Here is a 26256-nt window from a genome sequence, read left to right as displayed (position 1 = left end):
AAAAAAAAAGCTGCCACCGCAAAGAAGGGAGCGGCTGCTACTGTTGCCGGAATTGTCACCGTTGCTGCCAAAAAGGTTGCTGATGCCGCCGGCCACCACGGCCAAGAAGCTAGCCCCGAGCCACTGGAGCTGCAGTGGCCAAAAAGAAGGGAGCTGGCGCAGCGAGAAGGCTGCCACCAAGGATAACAAGGTCGTAGAGGCCAAGGTGCAGAAGGGTGCCGCTGCTCTGTTGAGGGCCAAGCGTGCCAAGTCCAGGAGGAAGATCCGCACCACGGTCAAGTTCCGTCGACCGCGTACTGTCTCAGTCTGTTTCACAACTCCAAGTTCCAGCACAAGTCGATGCCGACCCGTAGCCGCATGGAAGCGTACAACATCATCAAGTGCCCGCAGAACCTGTTGAAGAACCTGCTTCATGGAATAATTGACGTCTACGGTGGCGGTAGACAAACCAGGCGGAATCGGTAGAGTAACGTACGCCGCGAGTCAAGACAGGTCCGCTACTGTCCAAGACCCCAGGATGCCTGCCACCTACAACTGACGTAGCTCGACGACGAGGCGAAGCTGACCGGAAGACTGCCTGTGGAATATGGCCCGCCAAGAGATCGGTAGCTGAGATTGATTCGGTCAGCTGAAATAGTCCGAGTTCTCTTTTATTTCTTAGCTCAACTCTTGTTTGCCTTCTGCGAAGATGGCCACGTCACCAACACGTGTCCCGTTCCTCCCCCGTTACTGCTCGATGACCGGACTGCTCAACCACGGCTGGTCTTCTGCCATCGGCAGTCTTCCCACCTATACTTTCCTAGTCACGCGTCCCCAAGATCTTGGTTAGAGGCGGATCGTTCCTGAGCCTGCGGCGGACGTTTCTTGGGCAGTCGCGCTGCAGGTTTTGGTGAGCGTAATCCGGTTCTTGTTTGCTAACGCTGGTCTTTAGTCAGCTGTGTCGAACTCCTAGCTTCCTCCCGTACGTTACTTATGTTGCAGATTGTTGTGTTGCCCAAGCTGTCATGATGCAACTTCCGGAGGGACATCCGAATCAAACATCACATGAGCTGCGTTTAAAAAAAAAACTATCACCTCACTTGCTGCTATCGATGGTTGCAGGTCACGTGGGCTGGAAAATCTAGTGGTACGTGGAAATCTACGAACTTCGGCAAAAGAACTCGATGAGAGTAAGAACTTGAAGTGTGGTTTGTGACCTCCTCAAATTTAACTTCTTTTTATAATTTCATGGCATCTTGATCTTCACATGCATGCACCAGGATTGCATGAGTCAGCGACCGGCGTTGGTCATCTTTACCTAGAGCTTAATACCACTATCGCCAACTACGCCCTCGCAATCTCTTCCGCCTCGTACGACCTGTACGCAATAACTGAGACGTGGTTGACTTCTGCTACTCTGTCTGGTCAAATTTTCGGTCCCGAATATGAAGTATTCCGTGGAGATCGGACAGCCTCGAACAGCTGTAAAGGATCAGGCGGAGGAGTCCTGCTTGCCGTCCGCTCGAACCTAAAGCCACGCCAATTGTTCCCTCCAGATTGTACCGTTCCGGAGCAAGTCTGGGTTGCAGTTCCACTCGCTGCATCCACGATGTTTGTGTGTGTTATCTACATTTTTCCCAAATTTGACAACGAAAAGCCGCTGTTCGATCAGCACAGACACTCCTTGACCTGGATAGTTCCCAAGATGAAAGCGAACGATAGTCTTATGGTGCTAGGCAGGGTTGCGAATGAGCGAGCGAGCAAAAATCCGTGCTCGCTCATTCATGAGCATGAGGACTTGTCAGGTAGCTCGTGCTCGCTCATGCTCATCGCATGCGCTCGCGCTCAATGAGCGCTCATCACCAAAGTAGGTAGATTTTTAGTATTGTTGATGAATCACGCATAGGCCAATTGGATTGCCAATTTTGAAGCTCATTTCAATTTCCTGAGATAATTTCATCACGAAAAAGAGGCATGTACTCATCTAATATTGTCAGCCTAGTATTTTTTTCAGAGTTATATAATTAGAAATGCTAGTTTTTATTAAATACCCGATCAATGAAAAATTGCTGATTTGCATTCAAGACACAATAACTTAGAATTCCAGGCACACTTTTTAGTTTATCATTTTAACTTTCATAATTAGACTAAACTTTCAAGGAACTGCATTTTTAGGTCTTAAATAAGCTGTTAACAGAAGACAATTATTTTTTTTATATTAAAACATAATTTTACTTGTGGCCAGACTCATTTCTCATTTATTTATTTATTTATTTGAAATAGACTCCTTTAAATAATATAGTTTATTGAAATTCATCTAAGACACAGAATTGACATTTATTATGCTAAATTATTTACAAATAATTGATTAAACAAGATGAGGTGCCCAGACTTCAAAACATTCACGATTAAAAAATTACGTAATTTATTACCAAGAAAACATATTTGTGTTCCTTAAAAGATACTTTTCAGCTTTATTAAACAGTTCACTTTCACGTGTCACTCTATTATCAACTTTTTTTTATTAATCGAATTATTTTTGTACACAGTAAAAAAACTGTACATTTGGATGGTGTTATTTTGTAAGGTTGAATATTACCTCTTGAATGTTATAATTTTACCTCGATTTAGACTGAAAAAGTTGCATTACACCAGAAAAGTGGTAAAATTACACATTTTTCTAACATAAAAGACGTACTTCCCAGATGTAATATTTCTATGGTTTTTTACTGTGTACAGATCTTAATGTAACACCTTAACCCCTTAATTCTGACTCCAAAATAAGTTTCAAAACAAAAAATATGACAAATAACTTCATCCAATATTATTAAGATTATCCTATTCAAGCCTCCATTTAAAAAAAACAACCTCAAAGCTCTGCTGAAAAAAAAGTTATTGTCGTTTACCCGTTACAGGTAAAAAAATGCCGCTCATTTTGCTCAATGAGCAAAAATGAGCGCGAGCGCGAGCAATGAGCATTTTCGCTCATAAAATAAATGAGCAAACACGAGCACGAGCAAACGTGAGCTAGCTCGCGTCACGCTCCTCCTTACGAATGAGCGAAAAATGCTCGCTCATGAGCGGATGAGCGCTCAAAATCGCAACACTGGTGCTAGGTGACTTCAACTTCCCAGCCATCCCGAGCAGGGGTAAATAACACGGGAATACAATATTTTGGTATTACTTGGCATAATAACAAATACCAAAATGTGCCCTTGGTTGCCCAGTAATAAATGGTATAATACCATGAAATCATACCAAAAAACTGTATGGGAAAGACCAAAACAATACCAAAACGTGCCATTCCAAGGGCAAATGAATACCAGACAAAAAACAACTTTACTGCAGAGACGCATCGAGCTCTACAGGCTCAATAAAAACTCCTTACCTGCTCTGTATGGTAGAACAGAGCTAAGCTCTGAATGCAGCGAACAGAGCCAGCTCTGTATGGGGAAAAATAATATTGATTTGCATATATCTCAAAAACGATAAGTTTTAGAAAGTTGACATGTTCTAGAAAGTTGCTGGTACCAAAAGGTTCAATATTATTGTCTCAGACGTCATTACAATTTGGTTGATTTTAGTTGTGCAAAACAAGAAAAAACTATTTATTTTCTAAGATACAAGGTATAGAATATTTTTGTTTTCGACAAAGCTGCTCAACTACCAAAAATGAACAACTCTCTCGATGACACCAAAGATACCGAAATAAAAAATAAAAACTATTTTTATAATAAATACTGCTTGCGACAAACACAAAGCGACCGCGTCGTAGGCACAGGTAATATGAGGCATGTTTGGTAGAGATCGTCTGAAGTGAAAACTAGTATAGCAGAGTGTTCATAGAGAGTTTTTATGTTAAATGCTCTCGTCTGGATGGTTGAAAGAAATTTCAGATAAAATTATACAAATTTATAAAATTATATCCTTTTATTGTACTGGTAAGTAATTAAGATTAGAAACAACAAAATTATTGCACAGCTATTTTTATGTTTGTCTTGACAAAACAAATGTTTAACAAAATTACAAGTTTTGTACAACAAATTAAGATAAAAAACAATTTCAAATGCGCAAGTTAAAAAAATAAAAACTAAATCTTCTAACAATTATTTTAATTTTATAAAAAGAAAATCAGTTAACATAAGTTTAACCTTATAAAGATTTCAGGAAACTTTTCTATTTTATTTAATTCAACAGAAAAAAACTATATTTTTCAAGCAAGATAACCATAAGAAAGTTTTAAGCTCTAAATAATCTCTATGATATTTTTTTACATTTTGTCACCTTTTTTAAATAAAATAAGAAAATGAAATTAAATAGCAAAAACCATTTTTTCTTTATTTCTCAAGCCATGAAATCAGTGAAGAGTTTCAAGCTCTAAATGCTCTCTATGGAAATTTGCCATTTTATTACCTGTATTCTAAATATTTTTTATTTTTCAAACAAAGGAAAGCAGGGAAGAGTTTTTAGCTCTAAATGCTCTCTATGGAAATTTAGTAAAAACATAATCGACAATAAAATATATTATCGATTTATTTTGTCCAACTTAAGAGGTAGTATTTGTAGATTCTGCTCGGTTTGTTCTAGAGGTCGTATCGAGGTGCTCCGATTTGGATGAAACTTTCAGCGTTTGTTTGTCTATACATGAGATGAACTCATGCCAAATATGAGCCCTCTACGACAAAGGGAAGTGGGGTAAAACGGGCATTGAAGTTTGAGGTCCAAAAAACATGAAAAATCTTAAAATTGCTCGCATTTCCGTAAAACTTCATCAATTCCAACTCTCTTAGATGCATTCGAAAGGTCTATTGAAGCCCTTAAAAATGTGCCATAGACATCCAGGATTGGTTTAACTTTTTCTCATAGCTTTTGAAAATTACTGTTAAAAATGGATTTTTTAAAACCTTAATAACTTTTGGCAACAGCCTCCAACACCCATACTCCCATAGGTCAAAAGATAGGGAATTACATGGACTATAAGCCTACGGTATTAACTTTTTGGCCAATCGCAGTTTTTCTCATAGTTTTTCAATTTTTCTAGAACAAACATTTTACAACGTTAGTTTTTGCCTTGTAGGCCAAGAAGACGGCACTTTTTGGTCTCAATTTTGTCTGAGAGAGTTGAAATTGATGAAGTTTTACGGAAATGTGAGCAATTTTAAGATTTTTCATGTGTTTTGGACCACAAACTTCAATGCCCGTTTTACCCCACTTCCCTTTGTCGTAGAGGGCTCATATTTGGCATGAGTTCATCTCATGTATAGACAAACAAACCCTGAAAGTTTCATCCAAATCGGAGCACCTCGATACGACCTGTTTCACATCGGTGAAAAACTCGCTCTTAAATTTAATTACATTATTCAACTCAATTGATGTTAAAATCTTGTAGTGAGAAAAAAATAGCAAAATTTCCATAAAGAGCATTTAGAACAAAAAACTCTTCACTGATTTCCTGAAAAAAAATAGAATACATGTAATAAAATAGCAAAATTTCCATAAAGAGCATTTAGAACAAAAAACTCTTCACTGATTTCCTGAAAAAAATAGAATACATGTAATAAAATGGCAAATTTCCATAGAGAGCATTTAGAGCTAAAAACTCTTCACTGCTTACCTTTGTTTGAAAAATAAAAAAATATGTAGAATACAGGTAATAAAATGGCAAATTTCCATAGAGAGCATTTAGAGCTAAAAACTCTTCACAGCTTTCCTATGTTTGAAAAATAAAAAAAAAATAGAATACAGGTAATAAAATGGCAAATATCCATAGAGAGCATTTAGAGCTAGAAACTCTTCACTGCTTTCCTTTGTTTGAAAAATAAAAAAATATGTAGAATACAGGTAATAAAATGGCAAATTTCCATAGAGAGCATTTAGAACAAAAAACTCTTCTCTGATTTCCTGAAAAAAAATAGAATACATGTAATAAAATAGCAAATTTCCATAGAGAGCATTTAGAGCTAAAAACTCTTCACTGCTTACCTTTGTTTGAAAAATAAAAAAATATGTAGAATACAGGTAATAAAATGGCAAATTTCCATAGAGAGCATTTAGAGCTAAAAACTCTTCACAGCTTTCCTATGTTTGAAAAATAAAAAAAAAAATAGAATACAGGTAATAAAATGGCAAATATCCATAGAGAGCATTTAGAGCTAGAAACTCTTCACTGCTTTCCATTGTTTGAAAAATAAAAAAATATGTAGAATACAGGTAATAAAATGGCAAATATCTATAGAGAGCATTTAGAACAAAAAACTCTTCACTGATTTCCTGAAAAAAAATAGAATACATGTAATAAAATGGCAAATTTCCATAGAGAGCATTTAGAGCTAAAAACTCTTCACTGCTTACCTTTGTTTGAAAAATAAAAAAATATGTAGAATACAGGTAATAAAATGGCAAATTTCCATAGAGAGCATTTAGAGCTAAAAACTCTTCACAGCTTTCCTATGTTTGAAAAATAAAAAAAAATAGAATACAGGTAATAAAATGGCAAATATCCATAGAGAGCATTTAGAGCTAAAAACTCTTCACTGATTTCCTTTATTTGAAAAATAAAAAAATATTTAGAATACAGGTAATAAAATTACAAATTTACATAGAGAGCATTTAGAGCTAAAAACTCTTCACTGCTTTTCTTTATTTGAAAAATAAAAAAAAAATATTTAGAATACAGGTAATAAAATGGCAAATTTCCATAGAGAGCATTTAGAGCTAAAAACTCTTCACTGCTTTCCTTTGTTTGAAAAATAAAAAATATTTAGAATACAGGTAATAAAATGGCAAATTTCCAAAGAGAGCATTTAGAGCTAAAAACTCTTCACTGCTTTTCTATATTTGAAAAATAAAAAAAAAATATTTAGAATACAGGTAATAAAATGTCAAATTTCCATAGAGAGCATTTAGAGCTAAAAACTCTTCACTGCTTTCCTTTGTTTTTGAAAAATAAAAAATATTTAGAATACAGGTAATAAAATGGCAAATTTCCAAAGAGAGCATTTAGAGCTAAAAACTCTTCACTGCTTTTCTATATTTGAAAAATAAAAAAAAATATTTAGAATACATGTAATAAAATGGCAAATTTCCATAGAGAGCATTTAGAGCTAAAAACTCTTCACTGCTTTCCTTTATTTGAAAAATAAAAAAATATTTAGAATACACACAAAGAAAAATTACTCTAAATTTAAAAGATCGTTCGTTGGATTAAAAGTTCGCGTTGGTGAATATTCGTAGAAAGTTCAAACTTTTCAATTTAAAAGTTGGAAAGTTTTTGATACTACCATGCATTTATGGAACAAAATCGTTGTATTGGTAAAAGTATTTTACTTTTAATTGTAAAAGAAACCTTTTATGGCAAGAATACACAACATTTAGCACTACAGGGATAATTTCAGAAAAATGTGCTTGGTTTTTTACATTTATTACAAAAAATAATTAAACAGTATGTTAGGAAAACACTTTTTTTGTATTTAACGCTTCTCCACTAGCTTCTGCTTCATACGGTACGCCACCGGTCACTTCCGAATACCCCAGGCTGGACGGTTCCGGATGGAGGCTTCGACGCGCGACAGCAGTGTAACACGATGGTCACGTTTCCGGCGTCAATCAGGACAGTCTTGGAGGATTTGGCCATTGATTCGGGAAGGGTGGTCGACGTTTTCCGGCTGGAAAGTAAAGTGCCTGAACGGGGAGTTCCCGATCCTGGAAGCGCATCCGGAACATGGAGTTGATGAGGCCCTCGGTACGGAGTTCGATTTTGAGCACGTAATCCTACTTCGAGAATGACACAGATTTTTTTTGGCTCACTGTCCAGATTTCTTTCGGCTGAAGCTGCGCCGTCGCGACGTGAGTGTTTGTGGGCGGGAAGTTGCTAAAAGAGATGGAAAGTAAGTGAAGTTGGCTAGCCACTGCACACATTCTCAATACTCACCGGTGCTGTAAACCGCCGGCACCGAGTGCAACATCTGCGCTGACCACCTCCAATTATGTAGCTTTTCGTCGTCCTCCTTTTCGTCGGAGGCCCATCGTGAAAATAAACTTTCGCGTACTTGTCCAAAAACCGGAAGTTAATCTTCTTCAACGCAATCTCGTTGTTCACGCAACGCTTCGGCAGCGCCATCTCCTCGATGATCTCGCCCCGGTCCTCACGCGAATTGACCCTCAACCACCAATCCCGGGCCACCACCACCCAATACAACCGGTGCGAATCCACATTCCTACCTCTCATCCTACAAAAACAAACAAAATCAATCACAAACCCCACAAAACACCCAAGCTTCCTTCTTACGCATTCCGGCCGTGGAACAGCTGCAGTTCCTGCAGGAAGCTGGCCTTGTCCTTTTCGAGCACTCGACCTCGTCCCGCTCCTGCACCACCCTCCTTCGAAGGCGTTCCGCTGCTGCTGTTTGGCTCACGAAGGTTTCCGCGTCCGAGTCCTGGCTGCTGCCGCGGTCGGCTTTGCTTTGCGTCCTAGACTCACCAGCACCACCGGACCCACCAAAGTGTTTGTTTACATTTGCGACTTAGGCGTACACGGTTACACGAGAACGTCAAAATGAAAGAAATTTTACAGTCGAATTAAAAATAAAAACTTTTAAATCAGTGAGCAATGAGATTTTCAAAAACTGTAGCAGTAAAAGTTTTCATTTTCAAAACAAGAAAAAAACTTTTAATGTAGCAAATTTTAACAACTTTTTAATTCAAAAGTAAGTTACTTTTGTCATTACCATAATATTTTTTTGTGTGTACAGGTAATAAAATGGCAAATTTCCATAGAGAGCATTAAGAGCTAAAAACTCTTCACTGCTTTTCTTTATTTGAAAAATAAAAAAAAATATTTAAAATACAGGTAATAAAATGGCAAATTTCCATAGAGAGCATTTAGAGCTAAAAACTCTTCACTGCTTTCCTTTGTTTGAAAAATAAAAAATATTTAGAATACAGGTAATAAAATGGCAAATTTCCATAGAGAGCATTTAGAGCTTGAAACTCTTCACTGATTTCCTGGCTTGAAAAATAAAGAAAAAACGGTTTTTGCTATTTAATTTCATTTTCTTATTTTATTTAAAAAAGGTGACAAAATGTAAAAAAATATCATAGAGATTATTTAGAGCTTAAAACTTTCTTATGGTTATCTTGCTTGAAAAATATAGTTTTTTTGGTTGAATTAAATAAAAAAGAAAAGTTTCCTGAAATCTTTATAAGGTTAAACTTATGTTAACTGATTTTCTTTTTATAAAATTAAAATAATTGTTAGAAGATTTAGATTTTATTTTTTTAACTTGCGTATTTGAAATTGTTTTTTTATCTTAATTTGTTGTACAAAACTTGTAATTTTGTTAAACATTTGTTTTGTCAAGACAAACATAAAAATAGCTGTGCAATAATTTTGTTGTTTCTAATCTTAATTACTTACCAGTACAATAAAAGGATATAATTTTATAAATTTGTATAATTTTATCTGAAATTTCTTTCAACCATCCAGACAAGAGCATTTAACATAAAAACTCTCTATGAACACTCTGCTATACTAGTTTTCACTTCAGACGATCTCTACCAAACATGCTTAATATTACCTGTGCCTACGACGCGATCGCTTTGTGTTTGTCGCAAGCAGTATTTATTATAAAAATAGTTTTTATTTTTTATTTCGGTATCTATTGAAGATAGAGCTTTGGTGTCATCGAGAGAGTTGTTCATTTTTGGTAGTTGAGCAGCTTTGTCGAAAACAAAAATATTCTATACCTTGTATCTTAGAAAATAAATAGTTTTTTCTTGTTTTGCACAACTAAAATCAACCAAATTGTAATAACGTCTGGGACAATAATATTGAACCTTTTGGTACCAGCAACTTTCTAGAACATGTCAACTTTCTAAAACTTATCGTTTTTGAGATATATGCAAATCAATATTATTTTTCCCCATACAGACCCAAGTAACCACAAGCACTAAATCAAAAATCTAAATTCACTCTAAGGGCATCTCCACCGCAGAGATCTAATTGCGTGGCAAACCTATCGGTTGGATCCCCAGTTTTAGCTTTGCTCCGTAGCTGATACACGTTTTCGCACCGCTGGGAGCTAATTTGGCTACCGAATCAAGCCCACCGCGGGGATCTAATTTATTCATTTTCAAATTCTAGCCGTTTTGTTGATCGAAATCAATAAAACTACATTCTAGCATGATAGAACATGCTTCCAATTGCATTATATGTCCTAATTGTTTGCTTACATCAATAAAATATCATTTTCAAATTTTTAAAAGAGTTCATCCGATTTGCTCCCGACATGTTTGCACCCCAACTTTCGCACCGCGGGTAGCAAAGCTAAAGCTAAATTAGCCTTCGAGTTCATTCAGCGAAGAAAAAGTTCATCGGGGATCCGTCGAGTAGCCAAGATAGGTGCTCGAGAAGTCCCCGAGCTGCCGGTGGCTAATTTTTAAAGCGATTTTTTGAATTATTTGTATTTGTTTTGGTTGAAGATGCATTTATTTTGAATATCAAATTTGAATGAATATTAAAGAAATCAGTTATTTAGTTAAAAACGATTTTATTAAATTGAAAATTTGTGGAATTTATATATTTTTTTGTATTTTTTAAATAAAAAATAATCAACCACATATATTAATATAAGCAAATCATCACCGAAAATTTAAACATGAATGTCCAAAATTTAAAAATTTTGAACATTTTTAAATTATGTATAAAAATTCAAATATATATCAAGCGCAACAATGTCATTGGTCCAATGTGAGTTTGTAAACAAAGGGTGTATCTTGCTCACGTTAGTGAGGAGTAAGAAAAAATTACGAATACGTTTATTTTTATTATTTATTTTTTTCATTTCATTTAAAAATATTTTGAATGGTTGTACCGTAAAGGCTGATACGCAGATCTGAAGGAACGCAAAACTCCATATAAAAAAAAACGCCCAAGATACGGTCAGGGAAAGGGTAACGAAAAGATTTTTCTTAAGCGGTACGCAGTATAAACGAAAAGTGGCGTTTGACGTTTCTTCGCGCGGTGCTTGTTTGCAATATGTTCTGATGAAAAAATCGATGAATTGGAATTTTCCTTTTCAATAATCTTGTATTCGATATAATAATATTTACAATCTCCGCCAAATCTCAAAATGCAGAATTTTGAAATTAAAAGGACAGATATAGTTTTTTGGTCGAAATGGAGTAAAAAAAGAAGTTGTCTTTATAGCTGTCGGCCACTATTGCTAGTACCAATCAGCAACCTCTGGATTGTGAGTCCAGTGCGCTGTCCAATTGATCCACACGGACGGGATCGAAATTAAGTAAAATTTACAAATTTACGGAAAACCCGAAATTCTAACAATCAAAAACACAATTTTTATCAAAAATGAAAAAAAATGAATTCAAAATCAGGAATTTGAAAATTAAAGAATTTGGGAATTTAAGAATTGAGGAATTTAAGAATTTAAGAATTTAAGAATTTAAGAATTTAAGAATTTAAGAATTTAAGAATTTAAGAATTTAAGAATTTAAGAATTTAAGAATTTAAGAATTTAAGAATTTAAGAATTTAAGAATTTAAGAATTTAAGAATTTAAGAATTTAAGAATTTAAGAATTTAAGAATTTAAGAATTTAAGAATTTAAGAATTTAAGAATTTAAGAATTTAAGAATTTAAGAATTTAAGAATTTAAGAATTTAAGAATTTAAGAATTTAAGAATTTAAGAATTTAAGAATTTAAGAATTTAAGAATTTAAGAATTTAAGAATTTAAGAATTTAAGAATTTAAGAATTTAAGAATTTAAGAATTTAAGAATTTAAGAATTTAAGAATTTAAGAATTTAAGAATTTAAGAATTTAAGAATTTAAGAATTTAAGAATTTAAGAATTTAAGAATTTAAGAATTTAAGAATTTAAGAATTTAAGAATTTAAGAATTTAAGAATTTAAGAATTTAAGAATTTAAGAATTTAAGAATTTAAGAATTTAAGAATTTAAGAATTTAAGAATTTAAGAATTTAAGAATTTAAGAATTTAAGAATTTAAGAATTTAAGAATTTAAGAATTTAAGAATTTAAGAATTTAAGAATTTAAGAATTTAAGAATTTAAGAATTTAAGAATTTAAGAATTTAAGAATTTAAGAATTTAAGAATTTAAGAATTTAAGAATTTAAGAATTTAAGAATTTAAGAATTTAAGAATTTAAGAATTTAAGAATTTAAGAATTTAAGAATTTAAGAATTTAAGAATTTAAGAATTTAAGAATTTAAGAATTTAAGAATTTAAGAATTTAAGAATTTAAGAATTTAAGAATTTAAGAATTTAAGAATTTAAGAATTTAAGAATTTAAGAATTTAAGAATTTAAGAATTTAAGAATTTAAGAATTTAAGAATTTAAGAATTTAAGAATTTAAGAATTTAAGAATTTAAGAATTTAAGAATTTAAGAATTTAAGAATTTAAGAATTTAAGAATTTAAGAATTTAAGAATTTAAGAATTGAAGAATTTAAGAATTTAAGAATTTATGAATTTAAGAATTTAAGAATTTAAGAATTTAAGAATTTAAGAATTTAAGAATTTAAGAATTTAAGAATTTAAGAATTTAAGAATTTAAGAATTTAAGAATTTAAGAATTTAAGAATTTAAGAATTTAAGAATTTAAGAATTTCAGAATTTAAGAATTTAAGAATTTAAGAATTTAAGAATTTAAGAATTTAAGAATTTAAGAATTTAAGAATTTAAGAATTTAAGAATTTAAGAATTTAAGAATTTAAGAATTTAAGAATTTAAGAATTTAAGAATTTAAGAATTTAAGAATTTAAGAATTTAAGAATTTAAGAATTTAAGAATTTAAGAATTTAAGAATTTAAGAATTTAAGAATTTAAGAATTTAAGAATTTAAGAATTTAAGAATTTAAGAATTTAAGAATTTAAGAATTTAAGAATTTAAGAATTTAAGAATTTAAGAATTTAAGAATTTAAGAATTTAAGAATTTAAGAATTTAAGAATTTAAGAATTTAAGAATTTAAGAATTTAAGAATTTAAGAATTTAAGAATTTAAGAATTTAAGAATTTAAGAATTTAAGAATTTAAGAATTTAAGAATTTAAGAATTTAAGAATTTAAGAATTTAAGAATTTAAGAATTTAAGAATTTAAGAATTTAAGAATTTAAGAATTTAAGAATTTAAGAATTTAAGAATTTAAGAATTTAAGAATTTAAGAATTTAAGAATTTAAGAATTTAAGAATTTAAGAATTTAAGAATTTAAGAATTTAAGAATTTAAGAATTTAAGAATTTAAGAATTTAAGAATTTCAGAATTTAAGAATTTAAGAATTTAAGAATTTAAGAATTTAAGAATTTAAGAATTTAAGAATTTAAGAATTTAAGAATTTAAGAATTTAAGAATTTAAGAATTTAAGAATTTAAGAATTTAAGAATTTAAGAATTTAAGATCAGAATTGCTTGGATTGCTTGTTTTCAAATCCGTATTGGCTTATTTATAATGTTTTGCTAGAAAATTACTTTTTACTTAATACAAATGACTTGGCTCTTGCATGTCCAGCAGTAGATCGACAATGCGTTGACCGAGGCGTTGACCAAAATCAATCAAACACAGCCCCAATCTAACTTAAAAAACTAAACTGCATCACCCCAGATTAATTAAAGTCTTTTTTCATGCGTAAACTTACATCATGGGAGGGAAAATATCTCCCAACTCGAAGAATTGAAATCGAAAAATCAATCATCACTCCTAATGTAAACATTTACTGACGTGAGCAGGATAAACTCTTTGTTTACAAACTCACATTGGCCCAATTACATTGTTTTGCTTGAAAAAACCTTCCGTCAGACGATTTGCTCCCGGTAGATCCCGGAGCTAACCTGAGTTTTGTTTAGATTCGGATGAACACGGATGAACTCGAACCTAAATTAGCTCTCGCACAAGTACCGCGGTGGGCTTGACGCGGGTGCCAAATAAGCTTTGCAACGCAATTAGGTCCCTGCGGTGGAGATGCCCTAAATAAACATTCCCGATGCTATGACACTTTAAATAGCCTTTCCAAATGTTTCGAAACATTTGTAGCTTGAAACATTAATTAAAGTTTCGAAGCATTTAGCACAACAATGTTTTGAATCATTAATGGTAAGCTTTATATATCACTGTAAAGTAAGCTTTTAATGTTATATCACATTTTGACATTTCTTAAAATGTTTCAAAACACTAACTTAACACTAGTGAGGGCAATAAAAGTTTGGCAGTTTCGTGGTATTTTTATGTTTGCTGCAGGTAAAATCGTTCGGCGCACGGTTCGGCGTCCATAAAATTGTGAGTCAATTATACTTAGTTTAACTGGGCTCAGTATTAAATTATTCTCTTTGCATTGACAGTTCCTTCTCGTCGCAAGGTACAAATTTCTAGCTGCGATGGCTTCCTGCCAGAACTAAACTATGAAGGAGGATGCCAGCTTTCGTCCACGTCACGGATCTTTCGGGCAAGTAAAGTATCTCGCGCGTCACCGGCGACATGAAGGCCAAGACCGATCGTGACGAGGCCTCACCCGCTTTGTTGGCCACTCAGGACGTCGTCGAAAAGTGCAAGTTGCTGCGTGCCACCGGCGGAAATCGCACCAAGACACCGGGACCGGGTGCCCAGTTGGTGCTCCGTGCCCTGGCCTGTTCGTCGAAGAATATTGTGAATTTTGTGAATATTTTGTAGTGCTTTGTAGTGTAATCACAAATTAATGCTCTGTTTTAATTTGGGAGGTGTTTTCATTTTTCCTGGATAACACGAAGTTGTTCCTCAAGTAAGACTTAGTCGACAAAAAACATCCGAATGAACATATTTCAGGACGGACGAGACGATTGACGCAGGGCATCTAGGTGGAACATCTCAGTACACGCAGTTTAGAATCTCGAAAGCAATGCAACACAGCAAAAAAACAAACAAACTTTCAAAATCGTCATCCCAGCGTGAAAGCACTCTCCCAAGAGAGGGAAAGAGCTGCGCAAAGCTTTTTGATTTTTCTATTTCTGTTCTGTCGGTAAGGTAGTATTTTGAGGTTTTACCGCTGCATAACTTTATATCAACTCTAGACGTCGCCACTTAATTTTACCTCCATGCGTATAAAGTGAATATAATGTTTCATGACTCTATAGACAAACTTTATATGTTGATATAGAGGGGATTTAAAGTTACCTTATACAGTCCCGCGGTTACTTGGGGAGCTTGCTCTGTTCGCTGCATACAGAGCTTAGCTCTGTTCTACCATACAGAGCAGGTAAGAAGTTTTTATTGAGCCTGTAGAGCTCGATGCGTCTCTGCTTTACTGGTAAATATAAATCTTATTGGACAAAAACAATGAGAAATCTCTATAGGATTACAGGTGGAATTCAATTTGGCTAATGGGATTGCAATGAGAGATGGGTAGAATTTTGATGCTGTATTTAAATCCATCGAACAGGCAGGAAAATGAAGTCTTGCTTTGGAGAGCCAAAAAATATCAGGTAAAAAAAAACTAGAGGAATACTGGAATCGAACTTATGACAGGTAAGGTTCAGACACCATTTTAACTACCCGTTTACCAACTGAGCTATCAACGCTTGTTGAAAACGAGCTGCTGCTGCATCAACATGTTTTAGCTGCAGGCAAAAATATGAGGAAATTCAAAGAAAGAGAAACAAACTAAACCAGAACCAGCGTGGCATTTTTCGTAGGATATTCGAGGATGCATGATTCCAGCTGAATAGGATTCAACACAAATCCAATATTAAAAGGATTTTAGAACGAAGTTCGAATACCACATGTATACCAACATTCTGTTATTGAAAGAGTTATTTTATCAAATTAACAAAGATTGACATTATTTTTTTGAGTTTTGTTACGACAAAACAATTTGTGTTACCTTTTATTGTCTAAAACTGAGAAGAAACGCAACGTGTAAACGAGCCTGAATCAAAGCAAAGTGCGCAGGGCGCATAAACGTCAGAGCTGCTGTAGATGCTGCTGCCGCGATGGTGCTATCTCTCTCTACGAAACGCAACTTCCGTCTAGCTAAAAAAGCCAAAACTCTCGCCCGTGCCACACACGAAATCGCTGCCGCAAAAATAACGTACGTCAGCCTCTCTCTGCGTCACACCAGGTAAAACCCAAAAAATCAAAATCAAACCATCCACATTAACGACCCCCGGGTCTTTTGTGGTCTCTATTGCAAGTTTCTGCTCGAACCTAGGAGTCCGAAGGCTTGAATGGGGAGAGCACCCAAACCTCTTTCTACTCCAAGGAACCTTCCACCCCAGTGTTTGAACTGACGACCTTTGGATTGCGACTCCAACCGCCGCCAGCGATTCCACCGGAGTAGGCTTGGTTTGGTGTGTTGTTTGTACTTATGGCATGGAGACGACTCCTACACCTGGATTGACTTAACGGCCTAACAACCAAGGCCGGGACCGACATTTTACTTCCTCATCCGATGGAAGGTTGGAGCAGATGGGAATCGAACCCAGAATCATCCACTTACAAAGCGGACAGCGTAACCATTCGGCCACGCACTGCTATCCACAGTAAAACCCACAAACTGTTAAACCCTCGATGGGAGTGCTAACCTACAGTTTGTTTTACTTCACCAGACAAATTATCGCGATTCTGGCCACCTCATCCGCCGCGCACGCTGGTGCCACACGGATACGGACAAAGGAGACAGTCCAAATCCAGTCAGTCTAAGGTACGTCGTGAAATTTACCCGTGAAATGCCTCAAATGACGGTCCCTATCGTTCGGCAGATCCGCGACGCGCCGGAACTTACCGCCAACTGCACGAAGGCCAAGTCCGGCGGTTGAAATCACTCGGACCGGTGGTAATCACCGGCGACTGGTTGTCCGTGCAAAACTCCGTGCCCAGCATATTCCCGGAGAAAGAACCCTCAACAAGAGGTACTACATCTGAAACCTGGTAAAGACATCCTTCTCACAAGCTTTGGCTTTCCAGGGTTCTTTTGCGCAATCTTCAACACCATTTCACCGAGATTCGGTGGCCATCTAGCGGGTGAGCGAGAATCCGTGTGTGTATGTAAATTCAGAGGAAGCGGCGAGCCAGCGAAACACAACGAAATCAATACATACACACGCGCTCTGTGGGCAAAGTCGTGTGACGACAGTAACAGCGGACGGGGAAGAACGAGAGCGGCGCTAGTATTGGTGAGTTGATTAACGTCACCGATCTGCACCAGCTACACCAAAGCACGCTACACCGTAGCCACTGCATGCGGCGGCTCTCGGTGGAGTCTTAGACTCGCCTCGGATCGTCGAGGGATCTCAAAACCAGTGCGATCGAGCGCTGGTCGTCAAGTATTTCACGGCAGCGACAAGTAAAAGGAAGAAAAGGAAGAGAGCTCGGAGAAAGAAGAAGGTCTGAGTAGATAATAAGAATGTTTGTTAAATATAAGAAACAAAAACTTAGCATTGGCTAATTTTCATCTAAGCCGCGAATATTGCCTGCTGGAGATTTTTTACAAACCAAATGATGTGCCGGGCCGGGCATGAACTAAATGAGCGCAAAAAGGTCTCAAACATTCAATTTTCTGCTGGGCATTTTACTTAAGCTCGCCTTCGCAAACTTTGATCTTAAGGGCATTTTGTCATCGTTTGCTTATTCGACCTTACTTGTTTTAAGTGTGGTTTGATAGCAAGGATTAGAACTAGATTAGAAATAGTAATAATAGCGCCCAAAGTTAAAAATTCACACATTTTGCTGTTGTTTGGTGGATGCTACGATTGACTGAAGACAATCTTGTGTTTTCAGTGTTGTCAAAAGCTGTCATTCATCTTTCGGGTGTGAATTGTGAGTCGTGTTGAGTCGTTCAGGATGGATATTCTACATTTGTCGACAAGTGAGTTGGATTACGAACTTCTGCTGAGAAATGCACCGGAAGCGAACAGCAGGAACAGAAGAGAGAAAACTGGAAAACTATGTGCACTGTTGGAACAGGAAGCGAGGAGTATGGGGGTTCCAGCATGCGCAGATCATGTGATAGATCAGACGGAGCATCTGACGTTATGCAACAACATGCTGGTGAACCTGCGGGAGCGCTGCAAAGATGCACTGGACGAGGAAAATGTTAATGAGTTAGCGATCTGCAAGAGTAAACTAATCCACTACAGAGGGCGACTGGCGTTGATCACGGATTGAAAACATTCAGGGGGTTATAACCTATCTGAACAATGCGACGGTTCTGGACGGTCAGGAGGAGCGATTGGATCCTAAAGAAGAGCTTCTTCCTGATGATCAGAATCTCCTGAACCGTTTAATGAATCCCAATCTGCAGTCTAGCCTTCTAGGACGTCAATCAAATCCTGGAGCTGGACAACAAGCGGGAGGATCAAACCAGAACGCTGGAAACAATCGTGGGATGAATCCTTTTCCGGTTGACATCCGGGATGATGTGATTCGTCATTTGTTGCGAGACCTAAACGTACAACCAAGACCACACAATCTGAACAACAACAACCGTCGTTCGTTCCAGCCAATCCACAAGTGGCCGTTCACTTACTCTGGAGAGCAGAACGTGATGCGGCTAGCCACTTTTCTCAAGCAAGTCAAATCGTTCGCGGACACAGAGGAAATGGATGGGCAAGCTTTACTGAGAGGAGTTAAGCATCTTTTGCGCGGCAGAGCTCTGGAGTGGTACACGAGTAATCACGAACGTTTTGGAGATTGGGAGTGCAGGAGATTAAAGCCGAATTTCTGCCACCAAATCATTCACAATTGATAAAGCGAGACATATTCTGGAGATTCCAAGGACAGGATGAAACATTTGATGACTAAGCGCGTGACATGCAGGCCTTATTCGAATTGGTGGAGCAAGTTTTGCCACCGCAAGAGATGTTCTTCGTCCTCAAATCCAACTTGAACCCGGAGTTTTCCGGAGTAGCCGCAGCATATCGGGCAACAACAATGGCTGATTTATCGGCTGTTTGCAAGGACTACGACAGCAAGAAGTTGTTTTCACAGAAGAACAAAATTGCCGTTGTACCACGGTCTGCTCTGGTGGAACCGAGCCTAGCCACACCTTTTGTCAGCAAGCATTCTAAACCTACACATCCGGGATATTCTTGGAATCGTCCTTTTCCACCAAGACCACAGCAATTGATTATCATCGATGAGAGCAGTCTGGAAGTCGCTGCAGTTTCAGTGCCAGCGGGTGCGGATGCGCATCTAGAATCAGTTCCTGAGGAAGAGCTTTATGAAGGTGGACAAGAGTTGTATGCGGTGGCCGGACCATCAAGGTGGACTCCTAGAGGACCGGTTACGGGGAACAATCAAGGGGAGCGTGCGGTTACGATCAGCTGCTGGCAGTGTGGGCAACAAGGACATATTTTTCCCACATGTGACAAGCCGAAGACGTACCTTTTCTGCTATCGTTGTGGGAAAAAGGACACGACTTCTCGTAACTGTGCAGATTGTTTCGCGCGCATGAGTCAGGCACTTTCAGCTGGTACCAGTCGACCGAACCAGGGAAATGGACCGGCGGGGTTTCCACATTAAAGGAGGTGGTCACGCCGCTTGCTTCAAAGATTCCTTTGCTTAACAACATTGAACACTTTAAAGAAATATCTTCTTTGATAGTTAACACGAATGGTGACAACAGACCATACGCGGAGATTGGGATCATGGGAACTTCTTGGAAGGCTTTGCTGGATAGTGGAGCAACATGCAGCGTGATTGGCGGAAAATTGTAAACAGCATAATGGAGATGGGCTTGAAGCAGTTGACGGTTCAAGGCACGATTCGGACAGCAGATAATACAGCACACGTGGTGTCATTCTACGCACACGTTCCAATAGAATACAATGGAAGGAAACAAACACTCCCGATTATCTGCGTAAAGTCACTTCCAGATACGTTCATCTTGGGGATGGATTTCTGGAACAACTTCGGCGTGCGAATCCAGATCAGCGGGATCGAGTTGACGGTGCAATCAGACGTGTCAAAGGTCAGCTCTCTCACTAAAGATCAGCAAGATAAGTTGCAGAAAGCCATTGAATGTTTCCCCTCCTCTAATTCAACCGGAAAACTTGGCCGTACAAGCATCTACTTCCACAAGATCGACACAGGCTGTGCAGCTCCAATCAAACAGCGATATTACCCAACTTCTAGATTCTTGCTAGAAGACATCAACAAAGAAGTGGATCGGATGCTGAAGATGGACGTAATAGAAGAAGCCCGTTGCTGTCTATGGAATAGTCCAGTTGTCGCTGTTAAGAAGAAGGACGGGTCGATGCGCTTATGCCTAGATGCTAGAAAATTGAACACGGTCATCACACAAGAGGCGTACCCCATTCCACAAATAGCGTCGATTATGAACAACCTGAGTGGTTCACGTTTCTTGTCATCGATTAACTTGGAGGCGGCATTTTGGCAAATTCCGCTGGAGGAAGGATCTAGGCAGAAAACAGCATTTACAATCCCTCAGCGAGGTCACTTTCAATTCAAGGTCGTCCCGTTCGGCCTGTCCACTGCCAGCCAAGCACTCTCCAGAGTAATGAACTACCTGTTTATCAATCTTGAACCAAAAGTCTTCGCTTATTTGGATGACCTTGTGATCGCTACCGACAGTTTCGAGGAACGCGTAGAACTGCTGAAGGAAGTAGCTAGAAGACTGAGATCGGCAGGGCTGACCATCAATACGGATAAGTCCACCTTCTGTCGACGAAGTTTGAAGTACCTGGGGTATGTACTAGATAAGCACGGTTGGAACGTGGATAAAGAAAAGACAGAAGCGATTAGCGGGTTTCCGACTCCAACCTCCAAAAAGCAGATTCAGCGTTTCCTAGGAATGGCGGGATCGTACCGTAGATTCATCCAGGACTTCTCAAAGACGGCAGCGCCCCTGACGGAGCTTACCAAGGCGAGGGCGAAGTTTCTTTGGTCGGAAGCTTGTGAGAAGGCATTTACCACTCTTAAACAACAACTGTGTACCGCTCCTGTGTTACGTACGCCGGACTACACGAAACCGTTTGCAATTGCGTGTGACGCAAGCGACATTGCGATTGGTGCAGTATTGACACAGGAGACAGATGGTAATGAATGTGTGATTGCTTACTTTTCCGTCCGAACGAAACTACTCCGTCACGGAGAGAGAGTGTTTAGCGGTGATACGTGCCATTGAGAAGTTTCGCGGTTACGTGGAAGGCAGCCATTTCGTGGTTTACTGCGATCATTCAAGTCTCACCTACTTAAAAACAATGAAAAACCCAACTCCGCTCATGGCTCGTTGGATTGTCCGACTAAACGCATTTGCATGCGAGATAAAATATCGTAAAGGGACATCTAATATGGTTCCGGACTGCCTGAGTAGGATTGGAGACGTGAACACAGTAGTAACACACGCTGGCGATCCAGATGCCTGGTACGACGAGCTATGGGACAAGATTAAACAAGATGGAGACAACTTTCCGGATTTCCGGTTGCAAAATGGAAAAATCTACAAAAACTGCCTGTTTACGGATCCTTTGGGGATTCGTAGTCATCGTTGGAAGGAAGTTGTTCGAAATCCGCTGCGCAAGGAGATAATCAGGAGATTTCATGATTTGCCAACCGCTGCACACCTTGGTTTTGATCGCACGCTGCACAAGATCCAGTTGCACTACTACTGGCCAAAAATGGCCATCGACGTCAAGCGGTATGTGCAGTCACACACAAAGAAAAAATACTCTAAATTTAAAAAGATCGTTCATTGGATTAAAAGTTCGCGTTGGTGAATATTCGTAGAAAGTTCAAACTTTTTAATTTAAAAGTTGGAAAGTTTTTGATACTACCATGCATTTCTGGAACAAAATCGTTGTATCGGTAAAAGTATTTCAATATTTTAATAGTTAAATAGTTAAAAGTTAATAGTTAAAAGTTAAAACTTTTAATTCAGTAAGCAATGAGATTTTCAAAAACTGTAGCAGTAAAAGTTTTCATTTTCAAAACAAGAAAAAAACTTTTAATGTAGCAAATTTTGACCACCTTTTCTTTCGAGAGTAAGTTACTTTTGTCATTACAGTAATATTTTTTGTGTGCATGTGACGTGTGCAAAGCCAGCAAAGCACCGAATACGATTCTGACTCCGGCCATGGGTGCGCCAAAGCCTGCAAAGCTCCCGTGGGAACCGTGGGTACCCCATTCCACAAATAGCGTCGATTATGAACAACCTGAGTGGTTCACGTTTCTTGTCATCGATTAACTTGGAGGCGGCATTTTGGCAAATTCCGCTGGAGGAAGGATCTAGGCAGAAAACAGCATTTACAATCCCTCAGCGAGGTCACTTTCAATTCAAGGTCGTCCCGTTCGGCCTGTCCACTGCCAGCCAAGCACTCTCCAGAGTAATGAACTACCTGTTTATCAATCTTGAACCAAAAGTCTTCGCTTATTTGGATGACCTTGTGATCGCTACCGACAGTTTCGAGGAACGCGTAGAACTGCTGAAGGAAGTAGCTAGAAGACTGAGATCGGCAGGGCTGACCATCAATACGGATAAGTCCACCTTCTGTCGACGAAGTTTGAAGTACCTGGGGTATGTACTAGATAAGCACGGTTGGAACGTGGATAAAGAAAAGACAGAAGCGATTAGCGGGTTTCCGACTCCAACCTCCAAAAAGCAGATTCAGCGTTTCCTAGGAATGGCGGGATCGTACCGTAGATTCATCCAGGACTTCTCAAAGACGGCAGCGCCCCTGACGGAGCTTACCAAGGCGAGGGCGAAGTTTCTTTGGTCGGAAGCTTGTGAGAAGGCATTTACCACTCTTAAACAACAACTGTGTACCGCTCCTGTGTTACGTACGCCGGACTACACGAAACCGTTTGCAATTGCGTGTGACGCAAGCGACATTGCGATTGGTGCAGTATTGACACAGGAGACAGATGGTAATGAATGTGTGATTGCTTACTTTTCCGTCCGAACGAAACTACTCCGTCACGGAGAGAGAGTGTTTAGCGGTGATACGTGCCATTGAGAAGTTTCGCGGTTACGTGGAAGGCAGCCATTTCGTGGTTTACTGCGATCATTCAAGTCTCACCTACTTAAAAACAATGAAAAACCCAACTCCGCTCATGGCTCGTTGGATTGTCCGACTAAACGCATTTGCATGCGAGATAAAATATCGTAAAGGGACATCTAATATGGTTCCGGACTGCCTGAGTAGGATTGGAGACGTGAACACAGTAGTAACACACGCTGGCGATCCAGATGCCTGGTACGACGAGCTATGGGACAAGATTAAACAAGATGGAGACAACTTTCCGGATTTCCGGTTGCAAAATGGAAAAATCTACAAAAACTGCCTGTTTACGGATCCTTTGGGGATTCGTAGTCATCGTTGGAAGGAAGTTGTTCGAAATCCGCTGCGCAAGGAGATAATCAGGAGATTTCATGATTTGCCAACCGCTGCACACCTTGGTTTTGATCGCACGCTGCACAAGATCCAGTTGCACTACTACTGGCCAAAAATGGCCATCGACGTCAAGCGGTATGTGCAGTCACACACAAAGAAAAAATACTCTAAATTTAAAAAGATCGTTCGTTGGATTAAAAGTTCGCGTTGGTGAATATTCGTAGAAAGTTCAAACTTTTTAATTTAAAAGTTGGAAAGTTTTTGATACTACCATGCATTTCTGGAACAAAATCGTTGTATCGGTAAAAGTATTTCAATATTTTAATAGTTAAATAGTTAAAAGTTAATAGTTAAAAGTTAAAACTTTTAATTCAGTAAGCAATGAGATTTTCAAAAACTGTAGCAGTAAAAGTTTTCATTTTCAAAACAAGAAAAAAACTTTTAATGTAGCAAATTTTGACCACCTTTTCTTTCGAGAGTAAGTTACTTTTGTCATTACAGTAATATTTTTTGTGTGCATGTGACGTGTGCAAAGCCAGCAAAGCACCGAATACGATTCTGACTCCGGCCATGGGTGCGCCAAAGCCTGCAAAGCTCCCGTGGGAACTCATTTCCATTGATTGGGTTGGACCGATGCATCGGAAGCATCGCGATGCTTTGTTTTGGTCTCAAACTGATGACCTGTCAAAAAATCCATGCTGCCGGTTCCAGCTAATTTTTCGGTAAAATTATGATTGCAAATCTAAGTGTGTTTTTCTAACATTTTCCAACAATTTTTTCATTAAAATTTTGAATATTCTGGCTTGTATTTTCAATTTTCATATTTCTTTTAATTTTTTGACCATGGCCAGAGTTGAGGGACAAAATCTTTTTTCAATATTTGCATCGGCCTTATTGTTGGAAAAAAATTGAACCATTTTTCATGAGTGTAACACACAGCTAAAAATGAAGTAATCCAGCTGCGTGTAAAAGGCCTGGGTGTAAAATAAATATTGCATTATTTTATGAAATTATGTGTAATATTACACCCTGAAATATGTAGCCCATCAGTATGGGAAACCTGCTTGACCGAAATGTCAAGCTCATATATGCGTTTATCCTTACAGCTTTTCATCGGTCTGATGGCCGAGTGGGCTAAGGCGCCAGTCCTTACTGTTGGTGCTGGGTTTGAATCCCGTCGGTTGCAACTTTTTATTGTGTTTGCAAAAAATGTACATGCAGTGTGTAATATTAAGTGTTTATTTTAACGAAGGTGATGTGCATGCTTTTGCATGCGATTTTACCATCGGATTTTTTGCTGTGCAATTCAAAGATAAAATTATGCCGTAGCATGAATTGTTCTGATTTTATGTTTTCATTTTCAAAATGTAGACAATACTTAAAATGTAAATGAAAACACAATTACATTCAACTAAATACCTTTTTTCAAATACCAAAAACAATTATATCAACAAAACTGATGGATAACTGAAATTTTCCGCTTTCTATTACTTTTAAATAACGAAAATGTTAAAAAAAAAACAGAAATGTAAAGAAAAACTTCAAGTAATAGATGTTTTTTTTAGTCTTTCACATTAATATAACGTAATTTCATTATATAAATAATCAATTTTATACGCATGGCCCGCAAGTTCATTTGAGCATCAAAATTGGCACAGCATCCAAAAACTTTGAGCACCCCTGCTCTACGCACAAGCAACTCTCGAGCTTGCAAGTTTACTTTCTTCCGCGCTTTTTTTTTTTTTTTATTTTCCTCAACGTGGTCCTGACGAAAACTCGAGAATGGTTCCCCCCGCGGGGAAAACATTCATTCCGGTTTCGCGAGGACCATGCGAAAACGAAGAACAAAAAACAAGTGCCAATTTTTATTCCCGACTATCCCGGCGCAGCAGTGCACAATTTATTGTCTCGAGCTGGTTGTGAGTTTGAGTTGCTCGTACTGATGAACATCGTACGTGTTGTCACACTTAACCGTGCTTAAAGGTGGTGACATTCCGAACTTTTCTTACGAGCCGCGAGACCAGGCCCCCGTGAAAATTGTGCTTACTGGATATATACCGGTGACTCCAGCACAGCTAGCGGAAGTGCTTGAGGAGTATGATGTAAACCCGCGAGAGATTAGAGTACTTTCAAGGTCAGAAACGGTTACAGGTTCTTTACACGGAAAGGAGTTCCATCTTAAATTTAACAATTCAAATTAGCTGGCTTCAAATTGGTGGAACAGTGATTTTTTTTATTATTATTATTATAGAGACTTTACACCATTGTGCATTCATCTCTTCAAGGTGGATAGTGAAAGAGGAAATATTACAGAGTTTAAAATCACTTCAATAATTATTACCATGCCTTTTTTCTAACGATTTCTCTCTATGTTTCAAATATTTAGCAGAATATTTAAAGAATGAATTATCAAGTTCTTCAAGTTTATCTTCGTCCTCTTCTTCCAGGGATTTAGAAGTTATCTCACAACACTTTTTCTTATAATATTTTGCTTTTATGACATCTTCATCTTCTTCATCTGTTTCTTCTGCAGCCATCTCTCTTCGTTTTTTTGTTAGTTCGTCTTCCGCGTCCAAATATGCCTGTAAGCGATTTCGGCGGCGGGTGTGCTTAGAAAGCACGGTCTCGAATCCATCGTTGTCTTCTTCGTCGATTTCACTTGTTTCCATTGCATTTTGTTCTGGTTTACTATTGTTGCTTTTACTGCTGCTGCTGCTTGGCTCGGGTTCAATCGGTTGTGTACTGCTTTTTTGGTTAACCTTTTTACTCGAATCCGCACATTTTTTGTTCTTTGCTTTGAGTTTGCAAAGCGATTTTTTGCCTACAATCGTCACTGCTGCAGCAGCATTGTTTACAGTGATTAATTTCGGCGTTGGCTGTTTCAGCAACATCCGCAGGGTCCGAACTCCATTTGGGATCCCTGGG

The 26256-nt window shown here is 37.7% G+C and overlaps 4 protein-coding genes and 1 pseudogene across 8 annotated transcripts in view; 3 read left to right on the top strand and 2 right to left on the bottom strand.

Annotated features, from left to right (window-relative positions):
• The window catches only part of LOC120431258 (uncharacterized), a 127014-nt gene that overhangs the window by 76712 nt on the left and 24046 nt on the right, over positions 1-26256 (bottom strand). The window lies entirely within an intron of this gene.
• LOC120427487 (uncharacterized) lies at positions 7-3316 on the top strand (annotated as a pseudogene).
• Positions 7284-8708, bottom strand: LOC120427490 (uncharacterized). Its single transcript, XM_039592349.2, has 3 exons — positions 8267-8708; positions 7910-8207; positions 7284-7849 (listed from the first exon to the last, which is right to left on the bottom strand). The coding sequence occupies exons 2-3, from the start codon at positions 8204-8206 to the stop codon at positions 7475-7477; spliced, it is 672 nt and encodes a 223-aa protein (XP_039448283.1). The 5' UTR covers position 8207; positions 8267-8708; the 3' UTR covers positions 7284-7474.
• Positions 14157-14925, top strand: LOC120427496 (40S ribosomal protein S14-like). The gene has a single exon (XM_039592351.2). It carries the CDS (start codon positions 14486-14488, stop codon positions 14675-14677), a length of 192 nt encoding a protein of 63 aa, XP_039448285.1. The 5' UTR covers positions 14157-14485; the 3' UTR covers positions 14678-14925.
• On the top strand, positions 15234-19592 carry LOC120427499 (uncharacterized). Its single transcript, XM_039592355.2, has one exon. It carries the CDS (start codon positions 18791-18793, stop codon positions 19499-19501), a length of 711 nt encoding a protein of 236 aa, XP_039448289.1. The 5' UTR covers positions 15234-18790; the 3' UTR covers positions 19502-19592.

The sequence above is a fragment of the Culex pipiens genome, unplaced genomic scaffold (assembly GCF_016801865.2).
Source record: "Culex pipiens pallens isolate TS unplaced genomic scaffold, TS_CPP_V2 Cpp_Un0004, whole genome shotgun sequence".
Taxonomy (NCBI): domain Eukaryota; kingdom Metazoa; phylum Arthropoda; class Insecta; order Diptera; family Culicidae; genus Culex; species Culex pipiens.
The sequence above is the reverse complement of the archived record's forward strand: the minus strand, read 5'-3'. Positions and strand labels throughout refer to the sequence as shown.